At 32.9% G+C, this 25,866-nt stretch overlaps 2 protein-coding genes across 3 annotated transcripts in view; both read left to right on the top strand.

Annotated features, from left to right (window-relative positions):
• The window catches only part of LOC141533472 (uncharacterized), a 110,814-nt gene that overhangs the window by 9,056 nt on the left and 75,892 nt on the right, over positions 1-25,866 (top strand). The window lies entirely within an intron of this gene.
• LOC141533447 (uncharacterized) lies at positions 16,581-17,175 on the top strand. Its single transcript, XM_074252338.1, has 2 exons — positions 16,581-16,723; positions 16,910-17,175. The coding sequence occupies exons 1-2, from the start codon at positions 16,609-16,611 to the stop codon at positions 17,173-17,175; spliced, it is 381 nt and encodes a 126-aa protein (XP_074108439.1). The 5' UTR covers positions 16,581-16,608.

Here is a 25,866-nt window from a genome sequence, read left to right as displayed (position 1 = left end):
AAATCGAACGTTTTTCTTCCCACCAGCTTTTTTGACAACCTTGCAAGCACCGTCAAGAGCTGTTTTAACTGGATCACTACCAGATTGCATGGACTTGTTAGCTCCATCATCAATCTGTCGTAGAGCAATATCCTTCTTCTTGGAAGGCTTGAACTTAGTTGTATTTCTTTTGACTAGCTTGCGTTCGGTCATCTTACGCTTTGTTGTCTTTCTTTTAACAACTGTCTTACGCTTTGTTGTATTTCTTTTAACATCTGTCTCACGCTTCTTTATTTTTCTTTTTATTGTCTGATGCTTAGTAATAGGTTTTTGTTTTTTAAGACCCATACCAAAACGTCTTTCCAACTTCATGATCTTATTCACACTCCAAACAGTAGCTTTTACACCAATAGTACTGTCTCTAGCTTTAAATCGTTGCCCCGCTTTCTCAGCAAGGACTTTATCACTTTTCTCATGTAGCGTGATTGCGTACAGCTTTGCTCTGTGACTGATAAACTCTGACACAATTTTGCCATTATTTTCGTCCTGCATGAGCACAAGAACCTTCTTATTCTTTTGAGGCATGACATACTCGTTGTTAATTGTATAGTCTGAAGTACCAAACTTGTGTAATCATGTTTGATGACTTGGAAAATATCGGGTACCTTAAAGTGATAGATAAGACTGTCCATGTCAGTATAGAGCAGCCTTCAGCGTCATTGTCGAAATTCTGCTTGACATATTTGTAATGAAAATCATATACGAAAGTCTTTGACAAGTCCAGGCTACTAATACCGACATGAATCGGCTTATTGAAGACAACATTCAATTGACTCAGCTCAACTATTACTAGATTTTCCCCAAAAATCGTTAAGTTGTTAAAGTTTGATTCTGAAATCAAACTTTTCGCGCTATGTCGTCCAAGCCACTTCGTCACCGGCTCGAAATCCTTGTGTTCAGGCATATTCTCTATGGTCTTACCGAACACTGCGTTGTTCATGACTAATAAACAGAGCTACAAAGTAGGTGTTTTCAGGTTAGTGAAAATTCAGGTTACATGAAAATGGTCAGCGTGTTCAAAAACAGAAACGTTTGATATAAGGCAACTTAAACGAAATTTTTCATCTGTTTAAAGAAAAATATCCATTTGAAAGAGTAGGTTTTTCAAAATTTGCGAGTTTGAGACCACCTGAATGTGTTCTTGCCGGTGCATCCGGTACTCACGTGGTATGTGTTTGTCAAATTCATGAAAATTTCAAACTCTTGTTTCATGGACCAAAGCTTGGTAAACTTAAATTCAATGATGAAAATCAGCCATTCGTGTCGCATCGGGATTGTATGGACATGGTTATTTGTCAATCACCTACAAATGAGTGTTATTTTGGAGAATGCAATGACTGTCCCGGCTCGGAAAAATTGAAAACTATCTTAGAACACTTATTCATAGATAACTTTGTAGACGAGATTACATACAATCAGTGAAATTGTTATGTCCAAGGGCGTTTAAGTGCTAGCGTAAACGGTGGAGGTTTGGACTAACGGTTTAAAGAATACACAACGGAGGTTTTAATTCCGTTGTTTAATTATTTAGGTCGGACGTTGTCGACGGACGAATTTACCACGCCTTCGTTTGAGACTGATTACGGATTTTATTGAGAATAGATGTACTTACTCTTTGCAGGATTTTTAGTTATTACTGGATCCGTGATTCCGGGGCTGCTGTTAGCGCCTTTTCCTGCATTGGGCCCTGTGATTGGTCCTAGCAGCGGATGGATTAGGATGGAATTGGGCTGCTTATTTTACGAGCTTCTTATTTTGTGAAATGAACTGATTTAAAACTGATTTCACTTTTATTTAGATTTATTTTTATATACGCTAAAACTTACACTTTCACAAAGGCCCTAGGGGTATAAGCATGGTGAATTTGCCCCCGAAAGGTATCGGCTTGATACTGCGGGGATTTTTAGGTACTAATAATATATTAAGATCCTGAGAGTTTCAGCTTTTGAAACCAATTGGTCTTCGAGAAAAAGGCAAATATGTAAAAATTAGATAAAATGAATATTCTCAGAGACTATTTTATCGATTGACTTATACTTGGGATATGTTTTGGGGGTCGATAGTAGCTCCTCGGAAAAAAATTGGGAGCTGGATCAGTCAACAACAACCTCGAAAAAAATGACTTTTTAGTTTTAATTTCGACTTTTCACGATGTTACGGTTCTGATACAATTATGAAATAATTTTTTTTGGATTCCTCATTCAATTTCCTATGAACTTAAGTGCTTTTAAAATTTTTAAAAAAGGTACGCCATATAGAAAAAAAAATAAAAACGACTTTTTAATTAATTATGTAGTTTTTTTGTTTGCAGTAATATTAAAATTATGTTTAAATTGTCGCTTTTAGTCATTGAATATGGTATGTTATCGACTCAGTCGTCTTATGTGCAAAAAAAACCGCACGACCGACGCGCCCACTGGCGTATTTGGTCGTATATACAACAGCTGACAAAAGTGTTGTTTATGATCTGAATCTGAGAGATTGTCTGTTCACATTTTATTTGTTAAGCTAATAAAATGACTCCAAATAAAACAGTCAATGATAAGTGTTGCATTTGCTCAAAAATAGTAAAGAAAGTTCCGGGAACTCCTAAAACTTTATTAACAGAACAAGACATTGATGAGTTTTCTGCAGTATTTGATGGTGAAATTTTTACTGGTGATATTGTTTGTGGTAAATGTCGTGTAGAGATGTATAAAAAAAGAAAAGTTGAACCGGTGGTTATTGATGCTGAAGATGGATCTGAATCTATCGTTAGTGGAATGTTAGAACGAACGGAGTCTAGTCTGTCACACATGACATTGTCTCAGTCAAGGTCAGATGATCCTTCTTTTAGAGTCAACATTACTCCTACCGATTGTACAGAGTACGTTGAGATTCATATGAAAAGAACTATTTCAACTCATTGATACTGTTGTCTTTGCGGTAATACTAGTGACTTAATAATTATTCCTCAAAAAGCCCGAATGCAGACATTCATTAAGCGACGAGTCTTCATACCAGATGGAAATCAATGCTGTCGAAATCATTTAATAAATAAACGATTCTATGATGAATCTCTAAGTTTGATCAGAGTTTATTCTAACTGGACTTTAATTTCATCTGTAGAATTAAGTAATATGATGGAAAATTTTGCTGTTGAATGCGATTCAACATTACTGAATAAAATGGAGGATTATCGTTTATTAGATGAGAAGCTTCGTGTTTTGACTGGTTTAAAATGGGAAAATGGGATTGAGTTGCGGAATTGGTTAGTTTCAATAAGAAATACTGATGGTCGAAGTGTAACTCAAGCAATAATAGTGTTTTTAGTTAAGCTTCGCACAGGTAATTCAAATAAGTTAATATCTACAATCTTGGATATTAACGAAGAGCAGTTAGTGTCAAAGTATTGTGAGCAAGTCATCCAATCTTTCGAAAAAGACATTTTACCTTCGCGTTTTGGTTTAAATGCAGTATTTAGGGCTGATCTTATTGAGACTCATACATCTTTAGTTGCTAAGAAACTTCACAATGATTTGAATGATAAACTCATTTTAATTTGTGATGGGACTTATGCTCGTCATGAGAAAAGTTCTAATAATGAGTACCAAAGAAAGTCATATTCTGGTCAAAAAAAAGTACCACTATGTAAGCCATTCACGATTTGCACAACTGATGGATACATATTTGATATGTTGGGACCGTATTATGCTAACCAAAATGATGCTACTATAATGCGGGATATCATAGATAATCCTGATAGTATATGTCATTTATTAGAACCTGGCGATGCATTTGTGGTAGATCGAGGATTCCGTGATGTGAAAGGATACTTGGAAGAAAAAAATTATAAAGTATTAATGCCTGCACTCAAAGGAAAACAAAATCAGTTAACAACAGCTGAGTCTAACGCTTCAAGAAATGTAACAAAAATTCGTTGGGCTGTAGAAGCAGTTCATGGGATGTTAAAACAAAAATATCATTTACTCGATCAAAGAATTGACAACAAAATGCTTCCTAGGGTTGGAAGTTTTTTTAAGATTGCTTCATTTTTGCATAATATGTATAGTAAGCGTCTTACTTCCGACTCAGAGTTTTTGGATGAAGTCATCGAAACAATGAAATCGCAAAATAATGTAGTAAATACGTTAGCTGAAGACGTTCAAAAAAATTGCTGGCAGCGAAAAAAATTGCCGTTTCAAACAATTTCATCTGAAACTCTTGAAGACTTTCCGGAAATGACAGAAAATGATCTGCGTATTTTTTTCACTGGTTCCTATCAATTGAAACAGGCTGTTTCCTATTTAGCAGGAATGCTTGATGAAACAGGTAATCTCACTATTCAATATGTGAAAGAACAGTCAAATATACTTAAAATTGAAGTTCAATCCAGACACATTAATAGAAAGGTTTATAGATGTTTTATTGAGTATAAAAAAAATGCTATTGGTCCAAAAAGCATATTGAGGCATAGTTGTGAGTGTGCAAATGGTCTGAGAACAATTGGATGTCGCTCTCATGTTGCTGCTGTTGTTTACTATTTATCACACGGGAGATATTTAACGAAGATTTTAAGGCCTGCTGAAATACCTAGCAAATTATTTGATAGAGACAGTATTTCACCTGTGATTGAAGAGGATAGTGATGAAGACTGATAAAATATGATTATACATTTGTTTCCTCAAGTATATCTTTCATTTGTTGTTATGTATTTATAATTTACAAACTAAAATCTATTTCTTGTTTTATATGTGTATAATGTTTATAATATTTTAGTTGATATTATATGATATGACAAAATTTAACTGCTGATGCAGAGATTATTGTTGCAAATAACATTCAAGAACATATAAAAACTAGAAAAATAATGATTCACACTTTAAACATGTAAATAAAGTAAATATTTGCTTAAAAAGTGGTTTTTATTATTTTTCTATATGGCGTACCTTTTTTAAAAATTTTAAAAGCACTTAAGTCCATAGGAAATTGCATGAGGAATCCAAAAAAAATTATTTCATAATTGTACCAGAACCGTAACATCGTGAAAAGTCGAAATTAAAACTAAAAAGTCATTTTTTTCGAGGTTGTTGTCGACTGATCAAGCTCCCAATTTTTTTCTAAAGAGCTACTATCGACCCCCAAAACATATCCCAAGTTTAAGTCAATCGATAAAATAGTCTCTGAGAATATTCATTTTATCTGATTTTTACATATTTGGCTTTTTCTCGAAGACCGATTGGTTTCAAAAGCTGAAACTCTCAGGATCTTAATATCTTATTAGTACCTAAAAATCCCCGCAGTATCAAGCCGATACCTTTCGGGGGCAAATTCACCATGCTTATACCCCTAGGGCCTTTGATTTTTACGTAATTTAATTTAATGAATTTTAATGATTTGATTGAGCTAACGTCCTCCAGTCCCCCGTAGGGTAAAGTGCGCAAATTTAGCTTTTTAGAGATATTTTAATTAACCTTATTGGCCGGTTTCTCGCCTAAGTGCAGAGCAAATTAGAACTTTGAGATTCCGGTTCTCTATGGTTGTATTTAGTAACTAATACGTGGCCTGCCGGTCGACCCGAGTCTGAACTCGTCTTATGTGCAGCGCAAATTAAGATAAGGGACTTCTACAAGGCACGGGCCCGTCAACTCAACGCGGAAGTCGATTTAATTAACAAAGACGAGGCGTTGGCTGTTGATCGCCTTTTTAAATCCTCGCGGTGCTGAGATTGCAGAAGTCCCCGCTAGTCAACCAGCAGTCGCGTAGCTTATATTTTATTTTGGCTTTCGCGCATGGAGAAGTCTTCCATCTGCGCGGGTGATTTAAATTTAAAAGAAAAATTTTGGGGTGGACATAACAGAATCAAGTGGATCGATGTTCTTTAGAAACAATTATCAAACCAGCTGACGATTTTGTTGATATTTTTGTAGAATATATTCCGAAACTACTTTATCATGACTTGGTAGCTAAAAAACAGGCTGAGTATTTTCAAACTATAAAAGGAAACCTTGAAATCGGGCAAGTATTTGTTGTTGCTGATTTTTCTGAAAATTATTCATTTTTGCTTCAAAATAGTGTTCAAGGAGTATATTGGAATAATGAGCAGGCAACAATCCATCCTTTTGCGTGTTATTATAGAACGACTGAAGAGAATAAAAGTGAAATTGTACCTCTCAATTTAGTAATAATTTCTGATAACTTAACTCACAATACAACTGCAGTTTACACTTTCCATGAAGTACTGATATCGTTTCTCAAAAATAAAATTCCCGATATTTGTAAAATAATTTATTTCTCTGATGGTGCTGTATCTCAATACAAGAATCGTTATAATTTAGTCAATTTGGTGTATCATGAAGAAGACTTCCAAATAAAAGCCGAATGGCACTATTTCGCCACTTCCCATGGGAAAGGCCCAAGTAACGGTTTGGGTGGGTTAATCAAACGATTAATTAGCCGAGCTAATCTTCAACATCCTCCTGATAAACAAATCGAGACACCTGAGCAATTATATGAATGGACAAAGGATAATATTTAAGGAATGAATAGTTCTTATGTCTCAAATTAGCAAATTCGTAGAACAGAAAAAAAACTGAGTAACAGGTTCAAAAACGCTTTACCAGTTAAGGGAATACGTGGATGCCATGCCGCAGTCCCTACTTCAAATGAAGTTCTGAGAGAAGTTCAAATGAAGTTCAAAAATTTATATCTTTTGAACAAAAAAAAACCCCTACTCAAAAATTTCAGGATCTTTCGAAATCAATTAGAGGTACTCTAGCAAAAAATTTAAGCGAAAAATTTGATGGCGGTCATCGACTTTTGCAATTTTGGAAATTTCCAAATTTTCCCAAAAAGTGAATTTTTGAAAAATTTTTTCAAAAAAATTTTTTTTTGGTACCTTCAAGTATCTTCTTTAAAACCTAGCTCAGATCATTAGAGTAATTGTAATAGTTTTCGAGATCTTCGAAGAATAAGTTTAAGAAACAGGAAAATTAGTGAAATTTTCAAAATTGCATAACTTTTGAAAAAAATTTTTTTATTTTTTTTCCCTTGGCAGAACTTCATAATATGATGAGAGAAAACTTCTGACCAAAATTCGTCCAAATCGGATTCCAACTATTGGTCGATTTGACGTGGAATGACCCACTCAGATCACTTTAGCACGTAAGCAATTTCAGATTTGACGTGGTCTACTCTGTACTAAAGTTGCTGTGTAGAAGTAGCGAAATTGAACTGTCTAATATTTTAGTGAGTGTTCTTAAATGTTCAAAATGGAATTCGCGAGCGGCACTATGAACCCTTAGATAAATTAATGATCATAGCCATCAATGGGCGTGCTTGCTAAAGTAAGAATTTTCTGAGATTAGAAATCTGATCAGCATAGAAAATTGAAATCGTTAAAAACTTTTTTGTATCGAGACTAGGGCGCTTTTTTTTTTAAATTATTTTTTTTTCGGTCTCATCGTGAAATTTTGTCCTATTAAAAAAACACAGAAACTCTGATTCTTTTATCTTTAAATTTCTGTATCTCAGTAGCACTTCATAGCATCGTTTCAACCATAAACAGATTTTTTTTTTAGAATTTGATGCTCCACAAAAGTGTTTATCGCGGCTAAGCCGTAACTCGAACGGACGAGGTAGTACAAGGCCTCTAAACTTAATTTTTCTATGAAATTCGAATTTTTTTGGATTCATCTTGTAAATGACAAGAGCTGTAAAAAAATATACGAATTAAACATGTATCAAATTTAATTTTCTATGAAAAAGGTCTTCAGCATTAAGTCGCTGAAATCAATAATTGCGGAGATATTTTTTGACAGTTTTTGTAATTTCAAATCTTATTGAAAATTGCGTCAATTTATAAGCGATATCTTTTTTCCATCATCCATCACTACTTTCTATGGCACACTATTTTCTATTATTAACTCAGGTAATATTTTTCGAAAACATAGAAAAAAGAAATTTTTTTCTAATTTGAAAAAGAATTTCTTGAGTGAATTTTTTTCATATACTGACCTAATGAAAATATAATTATTTCATGTACCGACATAAAATTGAATGCTTCTGCATAGAGAGAGATATATAAATACACGAATTATAATTATGTTACGGCATAATTATAGTAATTAGGAATTATTCTTTTACAAAAATCAAAACATTTTCATAAAAATATCATCTTAAGATATAATTATAAAAAATACAATTCAATTATGATTGAAAATAAAATAAATTTTTTTCATTAGGAATAACATGATAAAAAATATTAACACATTAAGAAACAGTTTAATAATATCTGTAAAATATTTATTATGGTTGATCATAACAAAAATTCACAGAATTTAATAAAAAGTTAAATTATAATGAATACTTCAAAATAATTTATGACACAACATAGCTCGAATTCGGGCAATTTTTATTATGTCCCACCATAATTAATTATACCAATAACTAGATAGATAGATTTGTTACATTGTACAGCAGTAAGAACTGCCTTTTACAATTTTTTCGTCACAATTGTACTGCCTCTCTCTATTTTACTGCATTCAAATTTCTTTCAAATTTTCACTGCGTTCAAGTTTTCTGCCTTTTTCAATTTTGCACATAGATATCACAACCTGCTCTTTTCAAATTGTTTTAATTACTGCGTTATCTTTTGCGGCTGTGGTCCGACTTGTGCTTTCTGTACTGTATTCACCCTATTCCTAACCTCTTTCGAATGGCTTGTTGAAATAGTGGCGATGGGGAAACCACAGAGAAAACCCATGCCAGTACAAGTCGGCTACCGGAGCGACCCCCGACGGTTGGTTTGGAACTATTCTAATAACCATCGGGGCTCGAACCCTCGCCTCACGGCATCATGTACGAACGAACTAAAGATATATTAACTTAGCCCGCTCGGCCATTCTGCCGCTATTTATACCGATAACTAATTTTAATTATCTAGTAAGATAAATTTGATCTGAATTATTTATCCTAAAAGTAAATGAAATGATAATGCTGAATAAACATGATCTTGTAACGTCATGAAATTAAGCAATTGATATTATCTCAATACATAATGTTAATTCAAACATTTACATTTTGAACATAATTTTCATTTGAACATTACCATTATGTACATAATTTTAATTCTGAATTTCCGTTATGTACTACAATCAAAATTTTCTCGTCGATACAGGTATTTGATCGTAACAGTTTTCCGCGCTTTCAGACCGTCACGTTAGACGCCGATTTATAATCGAAATTTGCACGGGAGGTATACGGGAACTTAATTCTAAAATAAAATTCTGAATTCTACTTCAGTATCTTTCCGATTTTCAGTCTCTGATCTCAATAAAACTAGGGCGTCAGGTAATTTTTATTCAATGGAATTACCAAACCAGTGGAAACGTAATCAGATGATTTTGATTCGCTAGGAATTGTCAAACTAGCCAAACTCAAACCAAAACTTAAACGAGAACGTAACCATAACCTGAACTTAAACGAAATGAGATAATTTTTGTTCGCTAGAAATTATCAAAACTAGCCAATAAACGTAAACTTAATCGAAACAAAAAACTTAACAAATCATAGACCAAATAACCAAAGACCGGAAAGAGAAAGGGATACCTCGGGGTTAGTCAGTGTGCTGCTTTGTGGAGAGAAATATTATATGATTAAAATTAATAAAATTTTATATTCGAAGTAAATATTCAAATCAATTATTTAATGCTTTTACTCTTATAAACATCTTTTAGGTAACTCTGTTTTATTTATAAAAGGATATAAAATAAAGATTTATATTTCGATACAAAAGGACATTATAACCGAATTCTCTGAACCTATAAAAAGAACTTGAGTAATTCTAGGACTATTCCTTGCCACATGAAACTTAAAACTCTATCAGGAAAAGTCGTAAAAGACACGTGTGAAATTCAATAGACCCTTGTTCTAAAGTGGCAAAGAATAGTATAAGTCATATATAACTAAACAAAAATAAGATTGTTAAATAACATTTATTATTAAGTGTGATTTTATATAATATTGCAGTTAAACAAAATGAAGTTAAAGTAATTATTAATTATTTTTCTGTATTTAATTTATAATTAACTGATAATTAGTTATAATATAATGAATAAGAATCCATGAAAATAATGTAATTGAATGATAATGATTTTTCTTTTAGACATGTAAGTAATTAAACTGATTTATAATTTTATTAGGAAATCCGATTGTAGATTGATAGAAATAATATTTAATTCGTTATTAATTATTCATACTGAAACATTAATCCAACGTATTATAAATAATTAGGGTGTTCCAAAATTCAATTTTGATGAAGAACCTTTTAAAATTAGAATTTTAAGTTCCATTTTTGGCAGGAGCTGTGTTTGGGCATTTCCTAAGATATTTTGGGGAGAGACGATTTATTTGATTTTCATAGAATTTTTTAACAGGAGTTTAGTTTGGGTATTTCCGTTGAAATTTCAAATTTTGGCCGGAAGTGCCCAACTAAATCTCCTGTTGATCAATAGGGTTTCATTTTGCCAACTCCGCTTGGGATCAGCATTATAGCAAGTTTCGTCGAGTGCAATTTTTCAAATACATTTTAAAAGTAAACATTAAAACAAAATTATAAATTTGTTTAAAAGTTATTTAGGAAAAAAAATAAAAATTTCAAAAATATAATTAATTCAATCAAACTTTTCATAAATATTGAAGGTACAGTATTACTGTGTCTTTGTTATGATCCAACATTAATAATACAGTAATACTGTACCTTTGGTATGATCCAACATTTACAATATTTAATACATTTATAATCCACATTTTTAAAATTAAAATTAAATCATTCCGTGAAGCAGGAAAGGACAGGAGTTACGGTGATTATTACGTGATGCGTTCCAACATTTACGTCATAGGATAATTGGGAGGAAGGGATTGTGAAAGAAATTGGAAAGGACTTTCTGATGAATAAGAGCCTATAGAATATGCGATAAAAAATTTGGATAGCTTGGCTGTGCAATGGCACGCGACTAGCCGTTAACAAATTAGTGAACGTCATCGAAACCATTATTGTAAATCGCAAATGCCGGAGTGAAGGTATATTACTTCGATAAATCCCTATTATACTCACAGATGTGTCAATTCAATTGAAACGCATTTAGTTCCCCATTAGATTGGCATTTGCAAGCACCATTGACAAGTCTCAAGGTCAAACATTGTCTGTTTGTAGCTTAGATTTGAGCACGTTATGTTTTTCACGAGGACAATTATACGTGGCATGCTCTGGAATGGGCAAACCATCCAGTTTGTTTTTGTGAGCTAAAAATGGAATGACAAAAAATATTGTATACTCTATTGCACAAAAAGATTAATATTGTTGACGAATAGTTTTAGAATTCGTTGTATAATATAAAATATGTTTATTAAACATGTATTCGAAAATGGGTATACCCACAGCTGGACAACAGAAATTTTTACAATCAAGACAGTGCGAAATACAAACCCAATAACATACAAATTGATTGACTACCGTGACCAACCGATTGAGGGAGGCTTTTATGCTGAAGAACTTAGTAAAGTAAAATATCCAGATGTGTACTTGATAGAGAAAGTCTTGAAGAAACGTGAAAATAAGGTTTATGTTAAGTGGATGGGTTTTGACAATTCTCATAACAGCTGGATTGATGCATCTGATATATAAACTAATGATGTAAAATGATATGTAAATAAATAAATAATCATGAGAATTATTTATATGATTTTTTTTATTTCTATAAAATAACTCCTAACCTTATTACATTTGAAAACACCTATAAAATAGAATTAAGACAAGCAATATATAAAGTTCTTATTCATATCGTGGTCTTTTATTAGACTCTTTATACCCCCAATGTAGTGTATCAGTTGAATCCTCTATGAGTTTTCTTTTATTATTAGCCCAATTTAGCGCTTTTATAGATCTTTTAACTGTTCTAACTACATGATTTGTACTTTGAAAAATATGTTGATAACACTGTAAAGTATCACGCTCCATAAGACATTTTTTATAATTTTCAAAAGTAATTTTATTTAATGCTGAATTTTTAACACCTTTTGCCTTTTTTGTCAATCTATCTTTCTCCACTGGGGCGTCTGGAACTTTATAGGTTTATTGTTTAGCTGTGAGACTGTTTATAATTTAAATCGCATGCTTGATAACTCAGACCTCTAAAGGCACCTGTTAAATGGCAATGATCCCTACACCTTATTTCATCTGGTGACTTGAACAATCCCCCACAAATATGACAATTCTCTGCATTATTGAAATAATTTTCCTCTTGAACACTAAACGGTGTCATCTTCACAACATTCTTTAGAAGTCTATCAACTTTTCTGATACACTCAAACTGTTTTACTAACCAAGTAATACAGTCAGGTGCTCGATTTATCTCGAATTTGCTCAAAGAGTTATCATAATCACAGTGAAGATAATAAGCCGCACTGTAAGGGATATGTTTATTTATATGTTTAGATGTTGGTTTATTTGTCTCTCCACTTCCACAATCATTTTCATGAACTAACACGCACTCGAGATCTGCATAAATGATGAAAGGCACCTTGTCTTTATGTTTAAAATCGCTAAAACTTAAGATATTATCATCTTCTTTTTCACCATTTGTTGACTTCATTCTAACATTATTACACATTAAGCAGTCCAATTTATGTTTGTTAAAAGACTTTTGAAACTTAAAGTGACATAGACAACGATCACATAACCACAACTTGGAGTGAGATTTTGTAATTTGCGATCAAACTAATCTGGAAAGATTTTTAATCAGAGTGTAATGGAAAATTGGTTGATAATTTTCGGGATTTTGATCATCATGTAATGATAAACCTGATTCCAGCATTAATAAATGTATAGTTTCTTTATTACATCAATATTTACTCAAGTATAATGGTACTATAATACTTTGCGATATATTTTTCCCATCAACTTTAGTATTTTCATAGTCTATTCCATAAACATTTATTGTTAAATCATTTAATTTTTCAAATTTATGCACATCTTTTAACGCCATTAGAAACCGTATACCGTCAATGGTAAATGTCGAGTCCAAATGCTTATAAGATGTAACTCTCAATGGGTTTGTATTCTTCTTTGCAAGATATAATGCTGCTCTTATACACCATAAAAAGCAATATTTGTCTTGATTCTGGATGCTGAGAACAGCTTTCCTGTTTTGTATGTCTTTGGGTAATACAGCGAACGTTGATAATCCACCTTGTAGAGATAATCCACGCTTTCATCAAACCACTGATCCAAATTAGTTTCCGGAAAAACTTCAGCAGTTGCACTTTTGAACGATTTATTATCTTCAAAAGTTTGATCATTTTTAGAGTTTTCAAATTTACATAATGATGTCGTGCTGACTTTAAGATTCCCAATGCGTTGTAAATTATCTGTTATTTTCATAATTAAAACACGCTTAGCATCATTCAAAAATTCTCATACATCTATATGTCCACGATTTACAATACAACCAGTTTGTACACGATTTTCAAATGCGTTCTCTTGATCAAGCCATTGGATTAAATTATTATTGCTTAATGCTGTACCAGTCACTCGCCCGCTTAGTTGTGAAAATTTATCCTTACCCTTTCCTTACCCTTTCCTTACCAACATAACTGTGAAATATTTGCTTGTAGATTTTTACGCTCATGAACGCTAGTGTCTGCACTGGTTAATATAGTGTTGAATTGATTACGAGTATAATCACAAACTTGAATCCATCTTGTGCAAGTTGCATCACTAACATTATTAAGCTTAGATAATAAATTATATGCTTCAGAAATGGTTGAGAGAACTCAGTGATCGACATTTTTTTTATTTTAACACTATGGTATGCATATCACTGTGATTTTTACAATGGACTGAGTTAGAATTGGTTTTGACTAATTCTTATATAGTTTAACGGGTACAGAAGCAGCCAATGAAAATTTACCACTGAGCTATTTTTAAACATGTTAACAGGATTGCCAATGAGAAATATGAGACCTCCGCATCGTAGGTTTATTTATACTACCCCCTACATCTTTTTCAGATCCTGAGAATATGTTATGAAAAATAAAGCTAGTTTTTAATGAAAAATTTTCAGTAATTACCCCCCAGAAATTGATAATCATAATACATGCGAGAGTCATCCTCAGTGCATCTGTTTTCACAGATCCTGCAAATCATTTTATGTAAATAGAGCTACTTTGTAAAGGATGCTAATAGGTTTTGTTGAAGTAAACCCTTACATATGTTTTCTAAATGTTGAACGCATTTGAACGGTAATATTTTGGTATTGTTTAGTAATAGAAAAATCATATATATATATATTAGGGTGGGTCAAAAAAATCAACTATTTTTTTTTTACAATTAATACGGAAAAATGGGTTACTAGGCACCTTAAAAAAATTCTCACCAAATATGAACTCGTAATTTTAATAGGAAGATCCTCCGCGTCGCAGTTTTTCATTTTTTTCTCAGTCCAATAGAAAAAAATTCATTCCTCATCATTAATTGGTCGTACAGAAAAAATTTATTTTTTAAAGAATTTTGTAGGAAATTTAATGTTCTACAAAAAAGGTATCTTATGTTTTTTCCGTAAACCTCACCATTTCACTAATATTGAAGATTTAAGATTGATTATTTTAAGTCAAATGTCACTTTTGTTTATGAATTTTATAACTCGACAAGAAATGGCTATTATTGAATGGGCAATAGAAATTTTTGTAGCAAATTAACTGCTCTATAAAAATGGTACCTTATGTTTTGGCGATTAAATTAATCGTTCAAAAGATATTCATCATCAAACTTTCATGTATATCGATTTTAAGAATTTTTGATTAAATAATCGAAAAATTTCAAATTAATCTATCAGTTTTGAGAAAATTTACACGAAAAAAATTTTTTTTCATCAATTGAGAAACTTCAAAATGTTTTTCAAGCTTTTTTTCATGTGTAAGTATTTTTATCTACATTTAAAAAAATAAATTGTACATTATTTATCGCTTAGTGAATCATTTATCAATAAAAAAACCATAGATTTCATTATAAATATATTATGATTTCAGTTTTAGAGAAAAAATGTCCAATTAGTTATAAGAAAGTTTTTTATTTCAATTTTCAACTGAGCTATTTATTTTCAAACAATTTTTTGTTGCAAGTAGGGTAGTTTTTTCGATGCTCTTTCACAACTTGCAATAAAAATTGAAATTCTCTTCGTCTTTCGTTAAGCATTGGTTATATTCACTTACTAATGCGACACCTCGCTCTGCCACATCATTAACAACTTTCAATTGTGCGAAAAATTTTTTATTTTCATTATAACTCTCATCAGTAGACCATAAATCAACATTTTTGTCAAGAAAATCATACGGCAGATCAAAGATCTCAAAAAGTTTTAATGACTTCTTAGAAACAAAGTCACTTATATTTTTTTGCAGAATTAAATGTAAATTTTTTCTATCAATAATAAATCTTCTTGCTTTAGAATCTGTACCTTCGCGAGTCTTAACAGCTTCGACAATATTCTTCTTTATGTTTAATGGAACGGTATCATCAAAAAGTGATAAAATAGCAAGTTCATCACTTAAGTACCATAAATGTGAAGTCATTTTTTCACATGTAGCCAAGGAAATTAAAGAATTAATTTTACTGTACTCAATTAAATTTTTCATAAACTCTAAGTCGTGATTAGCAGCAGAAGTCGCAGAAGTTGATGAAAACCAAGCTTTTACATACACCATAACTATGAAAATACAAAATTGTCGAAGACCATCCAATTCTTTCTTAGAAAGGTCAAATTCATCTCTAAAAATAAACATTTTTAGGCAATAAATTGCCTTTGCCATCCATCTTGCATGATGAACTGCACCAGGACGCTTGAAGAAAACTTGCTCTCGTGGCATTTCTCCCAGAAAAATTAATGACAATTCCAATATTTCTTTATAGTCATCTCGGGGTTGCGATAACTACCGAAAGTAATCAATTATTCGTAAAAATCAAAAATTATCCTCTACACTTAAAATTGTATTTAAATAATACCTGTAAGTATCGCTTAATAAATGAAGATAGATTATTTTTTCATTCGTAATAATATTATCAACAATACTATCTTCAACACCGGATTTATACTTCGTTTTATCGAATGTGTCCCAAAATTTTTTGAATCTGCCAAATATTGGAACATTTGGTCCGGATGATACTGGCCAATAGACTTCGAACGCACTCCTTAAAATGATCTCATAAATATGATGGCGACATGGTAACCAAATTAAATCTTTTCCTAAGGCCTTTTCAATTTCTTTACATGTACCATGATGGATTCCTGTATAGTAAAAATAGATAATTACACTTTAAGTTCTGTATTTAATAAAAATTGTAACGCATATTTAAAATCTATAAATAAATAAAGAATTATAACTAATGGGCACGTGTCGAAAATTTAATTAATGTATGAAAACAATTCAACTAGAACGATGAAAATAAAATTTTCTTTTAAATATTTTATCATTGATAAGTTACCAGTTATTTTAACTGCATTTGGTACCGAACAATTACTTGGGGTTCCAAAAATGAATTCTGGGACGGCAGACAATCAAACATCAGCCATTTTATCGACATTGAGTGAATGGGGTATTACTAATTATGTTAAGGCGATGTGTTTTGACACGACGGCAGTTAATACAGGTAACTTATCAATGATAATTTAATCTAAAAATATTTAATTATTAACGTTCTAGTTTAATTTTTATTGCTTACTGAATTTCACTTTTGAAATTATTGAGAATTATTTACTCATTTGGATTTTAAATATAATCTACAATTTGTTGAAAATATTAAATTTAACGATAGTTATCTATTTTCTTTATACAGGAATTCATAACGGTACATGTAAGGCAATTGAAAAGACTTTGGGAAGAGAGTTAATGTGGTTACCATGTCGTCACCACATTTTTGAGATCATATTGAGAAGTGCATTTGAAGTATATTGGCCTGTGTCATCTGGGCCAAACGTACCAATGTTCGGAAGATTTAAAAAATCATGGGATGAAATAAATAAAACTAATTATAAATCTGGAATTGAAGATACTGTTGTTGCTGATATCATTTTGGATAAAAAAATGAAATATCTAGTTTAATTGCACAATCCTTACAGGTATGATTTAACTGCGATTTTAAGAAAAAAATTTTCTTGTTTCTGACAAATTTTTAATTGTTTTTGATAGTTACTACAACCCCGAGATGACTATAAAAATTGTTGGAATTGTCGTTGATTTTCCTTGGAGAAATGCCTCAAGAAGAAATTTTTTCAAACGTCCTGGTGCAATTCATCATGCTAGGTGGATGGCGAAGGCAATTTACAGTTTAAAAATGTTTCTATTCAGAAATGAATTTAAACTTTCTAATAAAGAATTGGACGGTCTTCGGCAAATTTGTATATTTATAGTTACACTGTATTTAAAAGCTTGGTTTTCATCAACTTCTGCAACAACTGCTGCTAATCATGACTTGCAGTTTTTGAAAAATTTATTCGAGTACAAAAATATCAATTCATTGATTTCTTCAGCAACTTGTGAAAAAATGATTTTGCATTTATGGTATTTAAGTGATGAACTTGCCATTTTATCATTATTTGACGATACCGTTTCATTGGAAGTAAAAAAATATTGTTGGAGCTGTTAATACTCGTAACGGTACAGATTCTAAAGCTAAAAAATTTATAATTGATAAAAACGATTTGAATTCATTAACGCAAAAAAGTCTGAGTGACTTTGTTTCTAAAAAGTCTTTAAATCTCTTTAAAATCTTTGATTTACCATATGACTTCCTTGATAAAGATATTGAATCGTGGCCTACTAATGACAGTTACATTGAAAATAAAGAATACTTTAACCAATTGAAAGTTGTTAATGATGCAGCAGAACGAGCTGTTGCATTGGTTAGTGAGTATAATTAATGCTTGACAAAAAATGAAGAGCAATTCCAATACTTATTGCAAATTATCAAAGAACATCGAAAAAACTACCCAAACTGCAATAGAGGAAATTATTTACAGTAAAAGTGTACCGTTATGTTGAAAATATTGAAAATTATATGGCAGTTGATAATTAAATAAATAAATTCTTCGATAAAAAAGTGAAACACATGTGAAACACACTAAATTGAATTATATATTTAAAAAAATGCACTAATTTTTTGTTTTAATGTAATCAAACATGTCCAAGACTAAAAAAACTAATTAAAAAAATAGTTCATAACATATTTCTATTCATAGAAACTCAAATTTGTCTAAATTTCCTTGAAACTCACAGAATAAATTGAAATTTTTCGAATTATTGATCAAAAACTAGAAAAATTGATATGCATTGATGTTTGACGATGAATATCTCGTAAACGCTCAACTTGATCGAAAAATCATAAGAGACCATTTTTATAGAGCAGTAAATTTCCTACAAAACTATGAGTTTCATCATTCATAATGATTTTTTTCATTGAGTTATAAAATTCATAAGAAATAAAAAATTTTCCCAAAAATAATCAAACTTTAACCGTTAATATCTTTTAAACGGTTGGGTTTACGAAAAAATCGTAAGAGACCTTTTTGTAGAGCATTCAATTTCCTACAAAATCTAAGGAACAAGATATTTTTTCAAGTAGTTGGATGCGAGATATAAATTTTTCTATCTGATAATAAGAAAAAATAGAAAACTGTAAGAAGGAGGACCTTCCCGTTACAATTAAGAACTCATGCTTGAAGAGGCTTTCTTAGAGGTGTCTAAGAACCTATTTTTCAGAGAACAAAAAAAAAAAAAAATATTTTTTTTTTTTTTGAATCACCTAATATATATATATATATATATATATATATATATATATATATATATATATATATATATATATATATATATATATATATATATATATATATATATATATATATACAGGGTGATTCAGAATGACCTTCACAGCGGTAAACTGAAGATAGACGAGACGATTCTAAGAATAAAGTTCCTGAGTCACTTTTCGATATTCGCAATAGTTTTTGAGTTATTCAAAATGTAAATTGACGAATCACAGACAAGCTTTAGGAATTAAAAAAAATAGAAAGAATAATAAATGAGTTTAGCAACACTGCCGACTTCAAGTTAAACGATATTTATTTAATTTGAAAAGTTCGATTTCTCACAGAAAAGAAACAAAACACGCAATTACAACCTAGAGCGTATTTGTATATTAACTAGTCATTAATTAGTTATTTAATTGTCAATTTAAAAATGTTGTAATTTGTAACTCCATTTTAGAGGAAACTTGTAGCTTTGCACCGAGAGGTGCTTGTAACTTTTTTCAGGGTAAATTTAGGATAAAATGTCATGAGTAGGGCCGATAATTTAGTTTTTTTAAAAGAGAGAGACAGAAGATAGGCGGAAACAAGCGTTCTGATTGGTCGTAATAAATAAATTTTTTTTTGTTTATCGCTATTGAGTGGATACAGCAGCTTGGATAAAAAATAAAATTTAGATTGCTAATCCAACATGAAAATATAAAAAATATGTCAAAAAAAAAAACAGGTTCGTTTGCAGATGTGAATGTGCTTGTAGACAAATACAAGTCTGTGCTGCTCAGATAAATAAAGAAGAGAATTTGAAACACAGTGTTGTAACTAAAATGTTTAATGAAATGAATTAAAAGTGAACAGTGATAAGCTGGTGATTTCGCTGGAGATCGCGTAAAGGAATTGCTCCCGGTCTCACTAGTAATTTTGCTGGAGATCGCACTGACGGTCTTTTTAAAGGTCTCGCTGGAATTTTGCTGGAGATCGCACTGACGGTCTTTTTAAAGGTCTCGCTGGAAGTCACGCTAGAAATCTTGCTGACGGTCTCGCTGGAGTTCACGCTGAAAGTTTTTCTAGAGGTCTCGCTGTCGGTATCACTGGAGGTCGTTTTGTTGGGAGTTGTGCTAATGGTATGACTGCCGGTCTCGCTGGTCATTTTGCTAGCGATCACAGTGACGGTTTCGCTCGAGATAACGCTGACGGTCTTTCTGAAGGTCTCACTGGAGCTCACGCTGACGGTCTCGCTGGTGATTACGCTGACTTTCTGAAGGTCTCGCTGGACATCACGCTGACGATCTCGCTGGAGATCATGCTGACGGTCTTTCTGGTGATCATGCTGACTGTCTTTCTGAAGGTCTCACTGGAGATCACGCTGACGGTCTCTCTAGAGGTTTCACAGGAGATCACGCTGACGATCGTTCTGGTGATCACGCTGACGATCTTGCTGGAGATCACGCTGACTGTCTCTCTAGAGGTTTCACATGAGATCACGCTGACGATCTCGCTGGTGATTACGCTGACGGTTTTTCTGGGAGTCTCGCTGAAGATCAGGCTGACGATTTTTCTAGAGGTCACGCTGGTGATCACGCTGGCGGTATTGCTGGTGATTCTTATGATTACTGTAATATGGTAAGCAAACTAACCCACATAACGTTTAGCGAGATGAACATCAAAAGTGTCAGTAAATAACCATTCGCAGTTAGTAGTTAAATAAGTATTTAGGTTAGTAGTTAAATAAGTATTCAAGTTAGTAATTAAATAAGTATTTAAGTTAATAGTTCAGTTAGTATACAAAAATACTAATAATAATTATTATTTATAATAATAATAGATTCAGATTCATTAACTTTTACAAAATCTCAAATTTATTTACAAATGTTACATTAATTTAGGATTTTTAGAATGCTTCAAATTATATAAAAATGAGGTCACACATTTATTAAATTGATCCGTCGTTAATTGATGTTCTGTATCTGAGTTATGCAAGGTAAATTCTGAAACAAAATGGGGAATTTGATTATTTAATTATTTTTTGCATACCTATATTAACACTAAATCAATAGTTTTCTGAAAAAAATCAAAATTTACTTTCCACAGCCCTAAGTATTCCAAATAACAGCGGATTTAATTTAATCTCTGTGAGTGTCAGACGTTTCAGTTGTTCTCTACCGATAATACTGAGTAACAGCCGTCGAGTCATCTCTTTTGGTTTATTTATGAACCGTAAGACATCTTTCTTTTTGTGATACTCAATAAGGACGTTACTCCCTTCCATCAATGCAACCATGGCTCGGTTTCCAGTAGATGTTGAAGTTGAAGGAACAGCAAAATCACCATTAACAGGAGCAGCTGCACCAACACTCAAAGTTGTCAATGTGCTTGACTTCATTGTCAGGTCCATAGCACAAACCACACCAATATCCGGAGTTGTAGACGTGCTTCGAGTAGTTGTCAGGTCAAGAGCAGATACTGTTGCAATATCCAGAATAGGTAAAGGAGTTAGGGTAGCTGTGAGGTCAACAGTAGCAGCCACAGGAATGTGCGGAGTGGTAGACGCGCTTGGAGTAGTTGACAGATCCAGAGCAAAAACTGCTGTAGTATCCGGAGTGATAAACGCGCTTGGAGGAGTTGTTGGATCCATGGAAGGAATCACTGCGGCAACCTCAGTAGTAAAGGAAGATGGAGTAACTGTTAGATTTTCAGCAGCATCTGCATCAACATCCAGAGCGGTAACCGCGCTTAAAGTAGTTGTTGGATCCATAGAAAAAACACCTACAACATCCAGAGCAGTAAAAGAAGTTGGAGCAGCTGGTAGGTTGACAGCAGCATCCGAAGCAGAATCCAGAGTAGTTGGCGCATTTGGAGTCGTTATTGGATCCATGGTAGGAATAACTACCATATCCGGAGTAGTAGAAGCAACTGCAATAGCTGTTCGCTCAACAATTTCAGCCGTAGCGACGGAATCAAATTGAAAATGATTCGAACTGTGACCTAAAGAATTGTCCACAGCACCATTTCCATCTTGAGAACTAGTAGAGCATTGAATGCAGGCATCAGTCATCAAACGATCATTTACGTAACCCGTAATGACTCCACACATATTTACTATAAGACGTTGCAGCCAAATAATATCTTCTGTAAATCAACAAAACGAAATTCATATGAATAATCTATGATTATCAAATGATGACAATTATCGTTTAAAACTTATCGCTTTCTGCAATTAGAAAAGCTATCACGTTTTGTCGGCCTCATCTAACCATCACTCGATTAAATTCGAAACGCTTATTAATCAAAGTCGTTTGAATAACACTTGTTGCATTTTCCTTTGGCCAGAAAATTAAGGCATACATTGTGAGAAATTGGAAAATTACGAGAACTATTTAATATATTTCAAATACTCAGAGCAATTACTAACGTATTTACTTGAAGAAACAAAAGACAATAACTCGTGACAGACTGCTAAATAACACGAACTTTGCCGTTGATAAATTATTATAAAAAAAATTTTTTTTTCTCAAAAATCTTTTTTTAAATAGAGATTGATTTTTTACGGAATTTGAAGAAAAAAGTTCAAAAAAATAATTTTAGAAACAAAAAATTTTCAAAAAAAAAAAGTTATTTTTCTTATTTGAATTTCTTAAAAAAATCAATCTTTCTGATTTGAAAAATAAAAATTTTTTTGAAAAAAAAAAATTTTTTTCATTGAAAAAATGAACAAGGATCAAAAAATTTCTCATAATGGTGATTTTTGCGAAAACAAAGAATTTAAAGCTTAGGGACACTATGAAAACAAAAATCACAGCACTTTGAATTTTTCAGAGATCTTTGGGGACACTAAGGTTGGAAAATTACTGACGATATCCTCCGTTCATCCATTTACCCAAAGTTATACCAACTTATCCAAATATCCTCAATTATGCGAATATTTTTCTTTTTTTCAGTTAAAGTTTTCAACTCAAATACATTTTTTTGACAAAAGCCATCCACGATATCTTAGAGGTACTATCGTGGAGTTTTCAAACCCCTTCATTGATTTTCTATGCGATCATTAATAGCTGCTGATATTCCTTTTGATAAGTTAAACTGTATCAGATTTGTGAACTTTCTGGAAACTCACATGAAGAGAAAAATGCCCGACAAATCGACATTGCGAAACACTTACACTGACTTAGTGCATGAAAAAAAATTGCAACAAGTTCGGGACGAAGTAGGTGACCGTCAGCGACGAGAGAGACCGTCAGCGTGACCTCCAGCGAGACCTTCAGAAATACAGTCAGCATGATCACCAGAAAGACCGTCAGCGTGATCTCCAGCGAGATCGTCAGCGTGATCTCCTGTGAAACCTCTAGAGAGACCGTCAGCGTGATCTCCAGTGAGACCTTCAGAAATACAGTCAGCGTGATCACCAGCGAGACCTCCAGCGAGATTGTAACAGGGTAAAATTACCCTAAATCGATAAGCCACCGGATATCGATAATTATTCGACATAGCACTGGCGCGTCTCGATCTTCGGGCCTAAAGGGAGAATAGGAGGGGGTAGTTTTGGGTTAAAATAGGTGAGCCGTGCAGTGGAAAAGGGAGAAGTAGTGTGACCGCCAGAGATAGTGCCACGGAAATCGAGAGGGACCGATCCCCGGAGTAGTGACGAGACGAAGGAAGCCAACTACAACTAGGACTTCATCATTAATAAGAGAGTTAGATCATCACTTTATTCGTCAAGGTATCAATTATTACTCTGTGGGAAAGAAGTGGACCGCGGTTTACCCAATACCCAGTTACTTCTTCTATTGAATTATCAATTGGATCGTTTAATCGACGATTATTTCAATAAATAATAGTTGAACATTTGCTAGTTTGGATCGAGGATTTTCTTGGGGGCTCATACCCGAGAATCACTCAATCGACCTTGCGGGAAAAATTTAACAACTAAAAATTTATCAATGAATTAATTAACATCCGAAAAATTCATTAAATTTATTGTTATAATTTTTATAATAATTAACTTAAGAATAATTGAGTAATTTTGTCACTTGGAAAATAATCGACAAACTTTTATTCGTGGAATTTTGGTCGAGCGTCAGTACATTTTGTGACGCAGTAAATTCCAACACCCAAGGTCAAATACAAATAAGCTAGCGAATGTTCTAGCAAATAAAATTGAATATTTCGACTTGTGTCGATTATTTATAATTTATAAAACTATTAGAAAATTGTTGATAATATTTTATTAGGAATTATTTACTGAGAATATTTTATATTGTAAAATTATTTTATCACGTGGAAATTAATTGATTTTGGGATTAACACCGTGAATTAGTTGAATTAAATTTTTATTCCAAATTGATAATTATCGGCGTGGACATTAAGTCCAAGAAATTAGTTATTTTGAGTCAAAAAGGTCACAGGAAAATTTAGTCAGAATTAATTAATTAAACTTGTGTTAATAATTTGGAACTTGATTGTAAAAGTTACATTGTGATTAATTTAATTATCAAAAGTTTATTCAAGGTATTAAGACATTTTGTTCTAAATAATTATTGTTGCATTATTAAGACCATGACTATAAGTTACTTATGAATTTTAATCCAAATAATACTTTAATTTAAAGAAAATTAACAATCGGAATTTAAAAATTGTAATAGTTAGTTAAGGCTATTTTGGAAATAGGATCTTAATTGAAAGTTATCGTGTTATTAAATTGTAATGATTGAATGTTTTAATGGCTCAATTTTTAAGTAATAAACAAAATTAAATTATTTTTAATTATTACATTATAAATAAAGTCAATTCATTAGTGTTAGTGTGAGACGAGTGTGGGTTGTGTGAGTTGCAGAGTATCTAGGTCTACGTTTGGTCACTGGGCTGTTACTGCTGTAGCTGGAGCGGGTTATGAGAGTGTGCTGCAGAACATCTAGGTCTACGTTTGGTCACTGGGCTGTTGTTCTGTAGTAAAGTGTGAATAAGCTGCAGGAGTATCTAGGTCTACGTTTGGTCACTGGGCAGTTACTCCTGTGAGCCGAGTCAACGACCCCTGCATACGATTCGTCTCTGTGCGGGTGATGATAAGGGTAGTTAGTAACTAATATTAAACGGGTAGACGCCGAAAGGGGCCCGTCACGTGTAGACCCCGAAAGGGGCACGTCACGTGTAGACGCCGAAAGGGGCACGTGTTAGAAATCGACGGGTAGATGCCGAAAGGGGCTCGTCCAGAATAAGAATATTGCTAAGTGTGGTTAGTGTGTGAGTGATTGAATTTTGTTAACTTGTTCTAAGTCAAGATACTGTTAAGTTTTCCTTTTTTATTGTTAATAAATATTGGCCAATCTTGTTAATTAATTATTTATTATTTAGCAGCTCCTTCCTCCACTCTCTCTACCCTAAGAATAAGATTTTTGGACCGGTACCAGGAACCGTGATTAAAAATCCTGGTGGCGCCCTGATAATTATATTGTTGTTAGTTTATTTATAAAATTGATTAGGGGCGAACCTGAGCAGGTAAAACTGTTACAAGATCATCAGTTTGATCTCCAGCGAGACTCCCAGAAAAACCGTTAGCGTAATCACCAGCGAAACCTCGAAACAGATCATCAGCGTGATCTCCAGAGAGACCTCAAGAAAGATCGTCAGCGTGATCTCCAGCGAGATCGTCAGCGTGATCTCCTGTGAAACCTCTAGAAAGACCGTCAGCGTGATCTCCAGCGAAACCTTCTGAAAGACAGTCAGCATGATCACCAGAAAGACCGTCAGCGTGATCTCCAGCGAGACCTTCAGAAAGTCAGCGTAATTACCAGCGAGACCTCCAGAAAGATCGTCAGCGTGATCTTCAGTGAGACCGTCAGCGTGAGCTCCAGTGAGACCTTCAGAATTACAGTCAGCGCGATCACCAGAAAGATCGTTAACGTGATCTCCAGCAGGACTCTCAGAACGACTGTCAGCGTAATCTCCAGCGATACCATCACCGTGATCGCTACCAAAATTACCGGCGAGACTGGCA

The sequence above is a fragment of the Cotesia typhae genome, unplaced genomic scaffold (genome assembly GCF_013202065.1).
Source record: "Cotesia typhae breed Kobodo isofemale line unplaced genomic scaffold, CoteBio_Ctyphae contig_9, whole genome shotgun sequence".
Taxonomy (NCBI): domain Eukaryota; kingdom Metazoa; phylum Arthropoda; class Insecta; order Hymenoptera; family Braconidae; genus Cotesia; species Cotesia typhae.
The sequence above is the reverse complement of the archived record's forward strand: the minus strand, read 5'-3'. Positions and strand labels throughout refer to the sequence as shown.

Coding starts and splice junctions, on each gene's coding strand:
- LOC141533447 (XM_074252338.1), top strand. CDS start 16,609: ATGAATTCTGGGACGGCAGACAATCAAACATCAGCCATTTTATCGACA. Junction 16,724..16,909: donor CACGACGGCAGTTAATACAG/GTAACTTATCAA, acceptor TTCTTTATACAG/GAATTCATAACGGTACATGT.